Source organism: Rhipicephalus microplus, unplaced genomic scaffold, assembly GCF_043290135.1.
Source record: "Rhipicephalus microplus isolate Deutch F79 unplaced genomic scaffold, USDA_Rmic scaffold_34, whole genome shotgun sequence".
In the NCBI taxonomy this organism is placed as follows: Eukaryota; Metazoa; Arthropoda; class Arachnida; order Ixodida; family Ixodidae; genus Rhipicephalus; species Rhipicephalus microplus.
Window position 1 is genome coordinate 3,129,589 of NW_027464607.1, and position 13,540 is coordinate 3,143,128.

General features: G+C 50.7%; 2 protein-coding genes across 11 annotated transcripts in view; both read left to right on the forward strand.

Annotated features, from left to right (window-relative positions):
- LOC142786852 (uncharacterized) overlaps positions 1-9,270 on the forward strand; it is a 47,019-nt gene extending 37,749 nt beyond the window's left edge. Inside the window, exon 2 of the mRNA XM_075884553.1 lies at positions 2,275-9,270. Within this exon, the coding sequence (XP_075740668.1) occupies positions 4,540-6,480 (1,941 nt within the window). The 5' untranslated portion in view covers positions 2,275-4,539 and the 3' untranslated portion in view covers positions 6,481-9,270. The remainder of the gene's footprint in view (positions 1-2,274) is intronic.
- Sply (Sphingosine-1-phosphate lyase) overlaps positions 1-13,540 on the forward strand; it is a 707,429-nt gene that overhangs the window by 66,254 nt on the left and 627,635 nt on the right. The window lies entirely within an intron of this gene.

Here is a 13,540-nt window from a genome sequence, read left to right on the forward strand (position 1 = left end):
TCGGAACGCACAACCCGTCAAAGAGGATTGCGACGACTTTGGTCTTTTTAATGCGTCTTGCCTCGATGGCAGTGGGATTTCGGTCGTGCACAATCAGGCGTTCGAGCGTTGCGTCGTCAAGGGAGAGGTCAACGTTCTTGATGACGCCCTTGCATGTATTATCGGGTGCGGCCACGTATGCGGCAACTTCGAACAAGCCTTGGTTTGTGTGCAGTTTCTGCACGTTCACGTATGATGTGGCATTATTTTGGTACGGCGTAGAAATAACAATGATGTTTTGCATATTGGTGGGGCAGATCGTGTCCTCCCGTGCTTGTTCGTCGGTGATCTGGGCGGCCATGATGACGGCTCTCGCCAGCAGAACGAGGTCGACTCGGGCTACGTCCAATCCACCTCTGGGTCTCATAATTACCCTAATCTGGTCTTTGGGTAGGCGGGGTAGCCTGGAAGCGGATACCACACGGTGTAGTGCCGATTGACTTTTTTTAAAGCCCCTGGGGTGCTTCGGCTGGTTGCTGTGCTCGACCGTCCCAGCGGCCAGCTCCTCATTCGGCGGAGTTGTCTGTCTTCGGCGTCCCATGGCGGTGGCCCATCCTGGTCCGTCGAAGATCTCCGCGCTTACTTTCATTCCCTCCACGGTTACGGTGGAAGGCATTTTCAGTGCCTGGTTGTCGGCTGCGACGTACGGAGGTTGATCCAGTAGCTGCCGCGTCTGGCCGAGCCCTTGGCTACGTGTAACGGCCGTACTCCTCGCTAACCCTAGGTGTGATTAGGGTTAGCGGGGACGCTCGCCGCGTCGCAACTTTAAAGTCCAAAAATATGTCTAAGAGTTCACTCACCGCCAAAAATGGCGTCTCCACTGAAACCGCAGAGCTTGCTTGTTCGAATAAGCACAAAGCCAAGTGATCTTGAAGCATAGAAACGACCGAAAACATTTAGAAAAGCGGGAGCCGACGTTTTCACGTCCGCGCTCCTCGACGCCACCTAGCGATCCTCCCCAAGGGAAGGAGAAGAAGCAGTGGTGATAATGGCGGCTTCGGCTGGCGTGACGTCACGGATACATCAGTGTTCATTGGATGTGATACTGTCTTTTTTTTCATATAGCAGAGAAACATCCCAGATTTCTTTGAGCACATCTGCTTTTGTTTAAATTAAGTTGTCATAACTATAGTGTCTACCACTAGAAAGTGAAATTTTGTGCACTACCGTCATGAAAAAAATCTAGGAAATCGCACAGGTAGTTGAAACATACATGATCTTGACTTATCCACAGCCACACTGCAAGATAGTATGTATTTCAAGTCCTAACCCCTAAAAGTAGCACGGAGAAAACTTCAGCTTTCGAACACAAGTATACTGAAAAACTAAACACAATAATAAATGTGTAATAAATGTGACCTTTATTGATCCAGTATTTGGACAGATTCACATCATGTACCACCAATTGATTTCAGGAGTGCTTGCTTGCAAGAGAGTGCTCAAGTTCTATCGATATGTCCATGCAAAAAAGAGATTGTGCTCAGAGCTGAGTAGATAGTGTACTGTAAGAGCACCAACAAAGATGTACAAACAACAAAATTGTACAATGCATGCCTAAAGCTTATTTTCTTAGAATTGGGCCTTTTCAATCTGTAAGCACACACCTCATAAGTGTTCCTTTAGCAGACATGTTCTCTACATACTTAGCAGACCGGTCATTACCTGCCATGACAAATTCTAGCTGTAGTAACTGTGTAAATTTGATTGATTGATTTGTGGGATTTAACGTCCCGAAACCACCATTTGATCATGAGAGACGCCGTAGTGGAGGGCTCAGGAAATTTTGACCACCTGGGGTTCTTTTAGGTGCACCCAAATCTGAGTACACGGGCCTACAACATTTCCGCCTCCATCAGAAATGCAGCCGCCACAGCCGGGATTTGATCCCGCGACGTGCGGGTCAGCAGCCGAGTACCTTAGCCACTATACCACTGTGGCGGGGCAGTAACTGTGTAACTTAACACTAACAATAAATGTAGCAAACATGAAATATTTTTTAGGCCCATCACCTAAATACATATTACCTATGATATGGGCTCACGGCTGAGAAAATAAAACTAGTGCCTACACTGTCGACACGACATTGCACAATTGTGAAGTTCTCAATGTAGCATTGCAGAGCGAAAAAAATTCAGAACTGCTCGCATCCGCACTTGCTTATTTAACAAATTTAGCAAAACTACATTGCCCTCACTGCGCGAGCTATCTATCGGCAATGTGCAAGTTTCCTTCCAGATTCCACATCATGCATTCACTTCACTTCAAGATCAACACTACAGCGCAAGCCCCGCATCTGACGGCAGAATCGGACCCTTGTCCTGAAGCCACGCTATTAAACTCGAATGCCGCAACACAATGAGAGCGACGCTCATTCAGCGATCTCGATGTTCAGTTATATGGATATGCTTGTTAGCTTTCAAGAGTCTATACACATGGGTTGAAAGCTGTTGATATGTATGAGTGACTTGTTTTGTTTGGACCCGACCGTATACATTGATTTTACTGGCTTGGACACTCACAATAAACAATGCAAACCTTACTTGATTGACGTTGTTTTTGCCAGTCGAGGCCAGCTAGGTCACCTGGCGATAATTAGACGGGAAGCGCGATTTAGCATTGAAAAAAAAAAATTCCAGAGGAAGCGAGTAGCTCGAACCAGCCGCGAGCCCCCCATCTGCAGCAAAAAATGCGTCTGTTTATTGATGACAATAGGACTATCAGGGCCATCTCGCCTGACGGTATTGCAGTTTAGTACGCCGCCGCTGCATATTTGCATGTCATGTTGATACAATAGCCCAAAGGTACAGTTTTCGTTCTCTAATCTGGTAGGTGTTCTGGGGCCGAGTCAGGTGCGCGCCCAAAAGGGCCTCTCCTCTGTTGGTTGGCGCCGGGTAAGCACGTGTTTCCTTCGTCTGCGTCCCCTTTGGAAATCGCCGGACTGTAACCTGCCTGGGGCATTGGCATATCGGCAGGCCTGTTTACTTGAGTGTTAGCTTCGGTACCGTACACTAAGCCAACAGCGGTGCCTAGTGCTTGAAGTGGTCGTCTCGCACCAAGCCGCACGTGCCGTAGGCATACGCGTACGAGGTTTGCCCTAACTCTCGCGACCAGGCCCAGTGGTCATCGTGAGAGTGCGCAGCATAGTCGCAAGGGACCTTTTCTTGACCGGCGTGTCAAAGCTCGCGATTGCCTGCTGCATCGTGCTTGCGGTTTTCCCTTATCGTGAACGTCCGCCTGCGGCAGCCTTTGCTCTTCACGTCCCGAGAACGGACGTTGTACTGTTGCTTGGGGTGCCGCCAATGGCAATAAAGTGGTGCATTTCTGTTATTCAAACACAGTCTGTTTTGCTATGCTGCGCTAAATGCCTTGTTAGTTGAGCGCGCGCGGAGCGGTGCGCTATGGGGGCGTACGGCTGGGCCAGGTGGCACGCCGGAGCGATACTAGCAGCGCTGCGCACGGCGGAGAACCGCCCTAGTTGGCAGCAGGCATACCGTGCCGCCGCTGCTGGTTTTCAATGGCGAGTAACACGTTGGCTTTCTATTGCGGCTTCCTTCCTCTCGAAAACTGTGAGCTATTTTCATCGATCATTCATAAATATTCAAGAAAGGAAAAAAACTTTTCAATAAATGTCTGCTACGAGGCTTCATTTTCGTGTTTAGCTTCATCAGCTTTGCCTTTGTATTCGTCGAATGTCATTAAAAGGATGGGCTATGTGTAATGTTTGTTATTACGTAGTGACTTAAGATAGAAATGGTTACAGCACAGTTGTCAATGAACATGCCAAAGAACAGTTGACATCATTCAGCTTGCCCACTGCGCGGATATTGACCTTGCATGCAAATCTAAAGTTACGGGAATAGCTCATTCGAGCACCCTGTTTCCATAATCAAGATATGGCAACAGCGTCTTCATCAACGGATAGTTTGTGCAGCTGTACTGAATGACAGAAGTTACTATAACCCACTCAATGAGGATTATCTGCAGCATTTAACCAACTGCTCTCAGTGCAGCCCTCGGTAACATGGCTGAATTTTAAAAAGTAGAACTTGCAGGCCCAAATTTTATACTAATTCCAACGACAAATCTGGTTCGTTGGGCAGTAGTACTTCAGAACCAACTGCGGATACAAATTCGAATGCTTTGGATGAGTGCAGCTCCGTTCCGGAGGTTAGAGGGGTGAAAGGTAAGTTAAGTGCGTACAAATTTATAATTTTAACAGGTGCACAATTTAGTTGTAAATTTATTTTTTTAGTTACCGCATCGAAGGAGTTGAAAGTATGTTGTGTAACGAGGGTAGTGGGCATGGAGCTCGAGGATAGAAAAAGAAGAAGACTTGCTGTGATCGCAGGCTTGCGTTCAGTTAGCCCTTGCGCTAAATAAAGCTCTCCTTCGCCGAGTTCGCCTGCTTGTTCAACAACCCGTTTCAAGTGGTGGAGGTGCTGGGCACATCTGGTCCTCACCCTGAAACTTCGCAGCCGCACACTCCAACGACCTCCTACAATGACTGATCCGGGGCCATCTCATGCTGCTACTCCAAATCTCGCACCTGTGCCTGTCTTCTGCGCTGGCGCTCTCCGGCAGCGCGACCCCCCCATATTTGGTGGCACAGAGGACCAAAATGTGGACAACTGGATTGCCGAGTATGAACTGGTGAGCGCCGTCAATAAGTGGAACGCAGCCGATAAGCTCACAAATATGAGTTTTTACCTGACCGACGTGGCAAAACTATGGTACAGAAATCATCAAAGTGATTTCAGTACCTGGTCGGAATTGGCGAAAACCCTCGCGGAAGTCTTTGGCCGTCCTGCTGTCCGCCGCCTTCGTGCTGAACAACGCTTGCGGGGCAGAGTACAGAGAGCAGATGAAACTTTCACGAGCTACATCGAAGATGTGCTATTTCTCTGCAATATCGTCGATTCGACTCTGGACGAGGCAGGCAAGATCAAGAACATCATGAAAGGAATCGACGACGGTGCATTCCAAATGCTGGCTGCGAAGAGTCCCCAGACGGTCGCCAAGGTGATTCAGCTCTGCCAAAGCTATGATGAGCTGCGTAGGCAGCGCGCTTCTACATGTTGCGCTGCTCAAGACACCGCGGACATCTCATCCCTCGACTATCGCCATGACACCGCCGACCACTCTGCGTTGATGCCAGTCATAAAGCAATTCATACGCGAGGAGGTCGCCGGGCAGCTATCTATAATCACAAGAACTACCGAGCCGATGGCACCCTTGTCGCCTTCGCTTCGCCAGGTCATTCGATCGCAAGTTGCCGAAGCATTGCCGCCAGCTCAGGCTCCCCCAACTGTTACCGCACCACTAACGTATGCAGCTGCAGTTGCTCAACCACGTGCGCCAGCGTCTCCGGCCATCTACGAAGCTACTCGCCACATTTATTCGTCGACCCCACCTTCCCGCTCGCTGACCGTCCCGTCTCCGGCTGTATATGAAACAGGTCAGAACGTTTATATGACGCCGCCGCCTGCACGACCATTTACGGTACCTTATTCAGCGAACAGTGCCCCTATCGTGAGCCAATGGCGCACTCCCGATGTGTTTTTCATGTGGCATCCCAGGCCACGTAGCTCGTCACTGCCGTCGTCGCAGCTTCCCTTCTCACGACATTGCAGGGGCCTCACATTACTACATGCCCACCATGCCGCGATATCCCGTTCCTGCCAATCCACCTCTAGACGTACGTCCCGGTCGCCGACCATCCGGCGCAAGCCGTTCACCTTCTCCTCGTCGTCGATCTATTTCTCCGATGTTACGTCGCAACAGCCCACCGCGAGGGGAAAACTGACGAGCGCAGTTCCGGAGGCAAGAACTGCGTTGGCAGCGAAAATTTCAAGACGTAACTGCTGTCCCCCGAACGAAATCGAACTCTATATTGATGGCATTAAGGTGCACGGACTTGTTGACACTGGAGCTGCCGTATCTGTAATTAGCGAGAAATTGTGCCGAAACTTGAGGAAAGTGACCACACAACTTACCGACCTATCTTTGCAGACAGCTACGTCCCATCATATTCAGCCTTCAGCTTTGTGCACCGCACGAGTCGTCATTCAAGGTGCGATGTACGTCGTCACATTTGTAGTTTTATTCCGTTCTTCGCATGACGTTATTCTTGGGTGGGACTTTCTTTCGTCAAATTCTGCTTTGGTCGACTGTGCTCGTTCTGAACTCGCGTTGTCTGTGCCGTGCTATGACCCTGATGATGGTGCTTCGTGTAGAGTGTTTGCTGCTTCTGACGTTGACATTGCCCCTTTCTCAGCTGTTGTTGTCTCGGTGTCGTGTGCCTCCCCTCCTAAATCGCCTGTGTTATTTATGCCATCGGTCCCATCTGCGTGCCGTCGAAATATCATGCTTCCGTTTGCCGTCGTCATTTTTCGCAATGGTCATGCTGCCATTTATGTGTGCAATCCGTCGCACAGCCCGTAATCCCTACTACGTGGAGAATGCCTGGGAAGCTACGAACTTTACGAGTGCATTCTTCCGGCTACTATACCCGATTCTGCGGTTTCGCTCCCAATTGGTGCTGTCACTCCTACCAACGCGCCTAATGATGCTCTGGACGTATTCTCGGATGCCATCGACTCTGAGCTCGCACCAACTCAGCGCGAAGAGATTATAAATCTTCTTCTCCGCTTTCGTTCTTCATTCGATCGTGACCAGTCAGGCTTAAGCCGAACCTCTGCGGTCGTTCACCGTATTGACACCGGTCAACAAGCCCCGCTAAGGCAGCGTCCGTACCGTGTGTCATCTGCTGAACGCCGTGTCATCGACGAACAAGTGGACGACATGTTGAAACGTGGCATCATCGAGCCCTCCAACAGTCCCTGGGCTTCACCGGTTGTTCTCGTCAGGAAAAAAGACGGATCCATCCGGTTCTGCGTTGACTACCGCCGACTCAACAAGATAACGCGCAAAGACGTATACCCTCTGCCGCGCATCGATGATGCTTTGGACTGCCTACAAGGAGCAGAGTTCTTTTCTTCGTTAGATTTATGCTCTGGCTACTGGCAGGTGCCCATGGCAGAGGGTGACCGCCTGAAGACAGCCTTTGTAACACCGGATGGACTATATGAATTCACCGTTATGCCCTTTGGCCTCTGCAATGCGCCTGCCACTTTCGAAAGGATGATGGATACCGTCTTGCGAGGTCTGAAATGGAAAACGTGCCTGTGTTATTTGGATGACATTGTGGTATTTTCAAGCGACTTTGCGACCCACCTCAGCTGCCTCGAGCAAGTTCTTACGTGCCTTTCCACGGCGAGACTTCAACTTAACTTGAAGAAATGCCACTTCGGCGCTCGCAAGCTTGTAATTCTCGGCCATGTGGTTTCTAAGGACGGCATTCTCCCGGATCCTACGAAACTTAATGCAGTTGCGGCGTTCCCAAAGCCAACCACCATCAAAGAGCTTCGAAGCTTCATCGGCCTATGTTCTTACTTCCGGCGCTACGTCCGCAATTTCGCCTCCATTATCGCCCCCTTGACCAATCTTCTTGCCAGAAGTTCTGACTTGTCAGCGTGGTCACAGGCGTGTGATGATGCATTTCAGGAACTTCGACGGCTCCTCACCACGCCTCCCATACTCCGACATTTCGATCCGTCTGCTCCAACGGAGCTTCATACGGACGCTAGTGGTGTCGGGCTAGGGGCCATACTGGCCCAACGCAAGGAGGGCTTTGACGAGTACGTCGTTGCCTATGCCAGCCGCACCCTCAGTAAAGCCGAGAAGAATTACAGTGTAACTGAAAAGGAGTCCCTCGCCATTATTTGGGCAATCGGAAAATTTCGGCCTTATTTATATGGACGTCCGTTTGATATTGTAACAGACCACCATGCGCTTTGCTGGTTATCTTCACTAAAAGATCCTAATGGTCGGCTCGCTCGTTGGGCATTGCGGTTACAGGAGTTCGATATCCGTGTTATCTACCGTTCTGGCCGGAAGCATTCCGACGCCGATGCCCTGTCACGTTCGCCATTGGCTTCAGAGCCTGTCGGCTCGCCTATCTCTACTAGTGCTGCCTTGGCCATCAGCATCTCGGACATGCCTTCCGAGCAACGCAAAGATGCTTGGATTTCATCTCTTTTGGACTTTCTCTCAAACCGGACGCCCGCTCCAGTTTCCAGGACGCTTCGCCGTCAAGCAGGACACTTCGCTATTCGGGATAACCTGTTTTACCGCCGAAACTACAGCTCGATCGGCCTTAAGTGGTTGCTCGTGATCCCCCGACATCTGCGCTCTGACATCTGTGCCATGTTCCACGATGATCCGCAATGTGGCCACGCTGGTGTGTTAAAAATATACACCCGCTTGCAGCTGCGGTACTACTGGCGCGGTATGTACCGTTTCGTTCGCCGTTACGTAAGGTCTTGCCTTACGTGCCAGCGACGCAAAATGCCCACTCAACATGCCACAGGTCCCTTGCAGCCGTTGCCATGTCCAGCACGAGCTTTCGATCGTGTCGGAATCGACCTTTACGGTCCGCTTCCCTATACTTCGAGTAGCAACCGCTGGGTCATTGTCGCTATCGACCACCTAACGCGGTACGCTGAAACAGCTGCGTTACCTTCTGCTACCGCAAAAGACGTTGCGTGTTTTATACTGCAAAACCTGGTTTTAAGGCATGGAGCACCTCGGGAGTTACTAAGCGACCGTGGCCGCGTTTTTCTCTCCGATGCCATCAAAGCGTTGTTGAGCGAGTGTCGCATCATACACCGCACTACCACAGCCTATCACCCGCAAACTAATGGGATGACATGGCGTTTTAATCGTACACTTGGGGATATGCTGGCCAAGTACGCTTCATCCGACCAGTCAAATTGGGATAGCATACTCCCTTTTTTGACATATGCTTACAACACTGCAACGCAAAGCACCACTGGATTTTCGCCTTTCTTCCTTCTTTATGGACGCGAGCCATCATCAACAATGGATACCATTCTTCCTTATCGACCAGACCCTTCAGAGATGACTGCCGTTTCTCGAGCAGCAGCACACGCTGAAGAATGTCGGAAGCTTGCTCGTGCGTTCACGTCACATGACCAGACGCGCCAAAAACATCGCCACGACGCGTCAACCACGCATATGAGCTTTGCTCCGAACTCACTGGTGTGGCTATGGATTCCTTCTACTACTCCAGGACTCTCCCACAAGCTTTCGTCCAGGTACCATGGCCCTTATCGAGTTGTGCGCCAAACATCCCCTGTCAAGTGCGGCGAGTTGGGCAGGTTGGTAACGATGCATGACTAAGAAATCTTAGCGCCACAGAACGGAAACAAAAGAAAGAAACGTAGACAACACGAGCGCTATAGCGCTCGTGTTGTCTACGTTTAGCGCTCGTGTTGTCTCGTGTTGTCTACGTTTAGCGCTCGTGTTGTCTACGTTTCTTTCTTTTGTTTCCGTTCTGTGGCGCTAAGATTTCTTAGTCATGCATCCCCTGTCAACTACCTTGTCGAGCCGCTGGATGCATCTCCGGACAAGCGCCGTCGGGGAAAAGAAATCGTACACATCTCTCGGCTCAAACCATACCATGACCCTTCTGTCTACAACTGTCCTTAGGTCGCCAGGATGGCTCCCTCATCGGCCGGGGGTGATTGTAACGAGGGTAGTGGGCATGGAGCTCGAGGATAGAAAAAGAAGAAGACTTGCTGTGATCGCAGGCTTGCGTTCAGTTAGCCCTTGCGCTAAATAAAGCTCTCCTTCGCCGAGTTCGCCTGCTTGTTCAACAACCCGTTTCAGTTGCTTTAAGTGCAAAAAAAAAAAAAAATCACCTTGTCTGCTTGAGCAACGTGAGTGACTTGTGTGGACCCATGGGTTCCATCGGTTGCAGGCAGCATGAGCTGCAAAGGACCCTTGCAGCACACAGGATCAGTCTGTGTTTCCTGCATAGTTAGAAGAAAAACAATTATACATGGTCAGCTACATGCCACCGGTCACATAGCCTGCGATCTGCACGTTGTAAGACAACTAACCGCGACGTAAGTGAATGTGAACTGCTGAGCGTCGACTTCCACCTCCTTCAAGAGCAGCGAGCCCTGCTCCAAGGCTTTTGATTGCGCATTCGCGTCTGGCGAGCAGTCGGCCTCCGACGCGTTCGACAGCACGTCCACGGGTGAGGATTCCTCGGGCGGATGAGGCGACGTCAAATTTCTAGCAGCTGATCGACTCCTCTTTGCCCACCTGCGGTAAAAGCAGGGCGAGTATAAGTCAGTGCGAAATCTGGCTGATTCTACCCTTCATCTTACCTTTCGTGTCTCTCACCGCTAACTCGCCGCTTTTTGTAAACATCCGGAAACAGAGTCGGCAGGTAGGCTGGGTTGGCCTGGCTCTCGCTCTTCGCATTGCTCACGAAGTGCCTGCTGCATATTCGTGTGTTTTTTTGCGGGAGCCACGGGTAGCCATCGGAGCTATTAGAAAGCAAGGTAATTTAGTGCAGTTCAGCTACTGAATGACAGGAGAAAGACAGAGAAATGGTCACTCACTTTTTCCGCCGCACAGCCTTAATCCAGGCTTCTCGGCGGTCTGTCTCGTACCACTTGCCGGGAAACGAATAGAACCTGACAATGGGCTCTTTTCCCTTCGTGTTTGCGACGCTGTTGTGGCACCCAACTACACAATATTTACAGCCCGGTCTTTTCCTCTTAGGCGCGCTAGTTTTCATCACGGCGAAGCAGCAAGCAGCGTACTCCAAGCGAATCTGCGGACGAGGGCGCCCCGTGTGCGGCAATGAATTGGAGCAAAGGCCGCCAGGGGAGGAAACGGCGCTGCACGTGCGCGGTGAAACTTGAGCCGTACGCCCCTATACGCGAGTAGGTGAGGGAATCGCCGCCCTGTAGCTCGCTAAGCATGAAGGCGCGGTGGTCATCCACTACGGTGAGTAGCGAGGTTACCACAACTCATATCTGAATCGTCTAACGAACCTCTTAATGACTATTGGCATAAGGGTACACTACCACAGGCATGGCGTCATGCTGATATTTCTTTATTACCTAAACCAGGCAAACCCATAGCAATAAAAAATCTGTGGTCGATATCCCTTACCCCATGCATTGGGAAGTTAATGGAACATGTTCTTTTACGACGACTGCAGCCTTTGCTCGACCGACAGTCATTCTTCTCACACTCACAGTTTGGATTTTGGGCATATCTCTCTACGCAAGATGTGCTTCTACAACTCAAGGATAAGGTTCTGGCCCCTCCGTCGCGTGCCCAGACAAGGGCCATCCTCGCCCTTGATTTAAAAGGAGCATTTGATAACGTGGCACACGATTTGATCCTACAGAATCTAGCAGAATATAATTTCAGCAGCCGCATGTATAACTACATTCATTCCTTTCTGCGTGACAGGACAGCTAGCATCGGGATAGGGTTACACCATTTAGACACGATTCACCTTACAGGTCGCGGCACTCCTCAGGGATCAGTTCTGTCCCCCATCCTGTTTAATATTGCCCTGGCAAGACTGCCAAAGCAGCTCGATCAGATCCCCAATATCGCCTATGCTATTTAGGCAGACGACATAACGATCTGGACGACGCGAGGCTCAGACGGGGCTGTTCAGGATTGCTTACAGCAGGCTGCTGAAATCGTTACTGTCTACGCACGATAGTGTAGCTTGACCTGTTCTCCTTAAAGGTTCTAGCTCGTTATTATCCGGGTGCGTATTATCACGCCTCCACCCCAGATCGTCGTGCACGTGGATGGCGTTGCTGTCCCTCAGGTCGAGCGTGCTCGCATACTTGGCTTGCACGTTGAAGCGAACGGAAGAGCGGACTACTCTGTTTCTCTTTTGTCCCGACAAACCCAACAGATTCTTGCCATAATACGACTGGTATCAAACAGGCGCTCGGGACTGTGAGAACGTGATCTGCTGCAGCTGGGGCAGGCCTGCGTAATCAGTCGCATCACATAACATCTTTCTTTCCACACACTTACCCAGTCGGAGCAGGGGTGGGTCGATGTAATGCTGCGAAAGGCGACCAAGTTCGCCCACGTCCTCCCACAGTACACTTGCCACGACATGTTTACTAGTCCTAGGGACCCATACACACTCTCCGAACTATTGGAAGCTCAGTGGACCAGCCAAAAGGAACGCCTTTTGCTCACACTCACTGGGCGACACGTGCTCTCGCGACTGGGATACCCAGTCTTGCACAATCACGTTGAAGACCCCGCTATCGGTGCCCCACCTTGGGTGCCTCTTACCTTGAAGGTGCATCCGCTCCCCCGGAACATGAGTTCCGAGTATGACGCGGGACGCCGGCACGCCCATGTTGGGTACCTGATGTGCATGCTCAGTGACATCGCTGAAGCCAACACATTTATACAGATTCTGCATGATGCCGCAACGGGTATACCGCGGTAGTGTTGGATGGCAATGCAACATTACTTACAGCTGCCTCTTTGCAGAGTTCTACTTCTGTGGACGGCAAAGTTCTTGGTGTAGCGCTTGCTGTCCGACATGCTCTTGACATTTCTGGGGAGGTTTACATTCTAACCGATTCACAACATGCATGCCGAGCCTTTTTGATGGGACGCGGTTTTCCCAAGGCAGCCCTCCACATCCTACTGAAGGCATCAAAGATTGAGACATTCAGCCCACAACGTATCTACTTGCTCTGGACTCCTGGTCACTCCTCCATGCTGGGTAATGATCGTGCTTACGGGGTCGCTTGAGAATTTACCCACCGAGCCGCCCGGCATGGCGAGGCGGAGATTCCAGATCAAGTGGGCCCTCCACTTGCATACCGAGACATATTGGTGTATTACACCCGAGCTAGATGTCCTATGCACCCACCCCCACCGTCGTTCTCGCGAGAGGAAGAGGTGGCACTCCGCCAACTCCAAACGTATACGTTCCCCAGCCTTCTCTTCATGCATAAATTATACCCTGACCACTACGCTGATTATTGCCCGGTCTGTGGCAGCTCCTCAACAGTATTTCATGTCACGATCCCCACAAAGTTTCCTACCCTTCCCGCTATCCTGCACCTTTCCACACCAAAGAGCTGTGGGACGATGCTCTCTGCGACGGTCCTCCCGAGGTCCGCCAGGCCTTGGTTCAACGGGCTAGGTTGGTCGTTGAGATCATCATAAGGAACCTGGACTAGGGTTCCTTCCCACATGCTTTGGTTATATGTACTTACTAAAATGTTTTTTTTATCTGGGTTAGCTGGAGGGAGGAGAGATATTGTGAAAGCAAATAGGTATTTCATATTTGTGGGAGTGCTGACACTTTTTGTAAAGTTGTTTGCACTGCTTGGCACACGTGTCTCGTGCAGATGTGTTTCAGTGTCATAACTATTGAGTGGTAGGTGGAGGTGTATTCGCGAGCATTGATCACCTCTATTATCATCATGGTTAGATTGATAGCGCTAGCGGTGACCCCTGGCGGCAAGCCTTGGTGGGGTACGAGAGAATTGAGTGATCCCCTTCGGCTGGTGGCGTTTGGTGCGGATGGTTGTCTCTTGCAGGGGGACATTGGTGCACG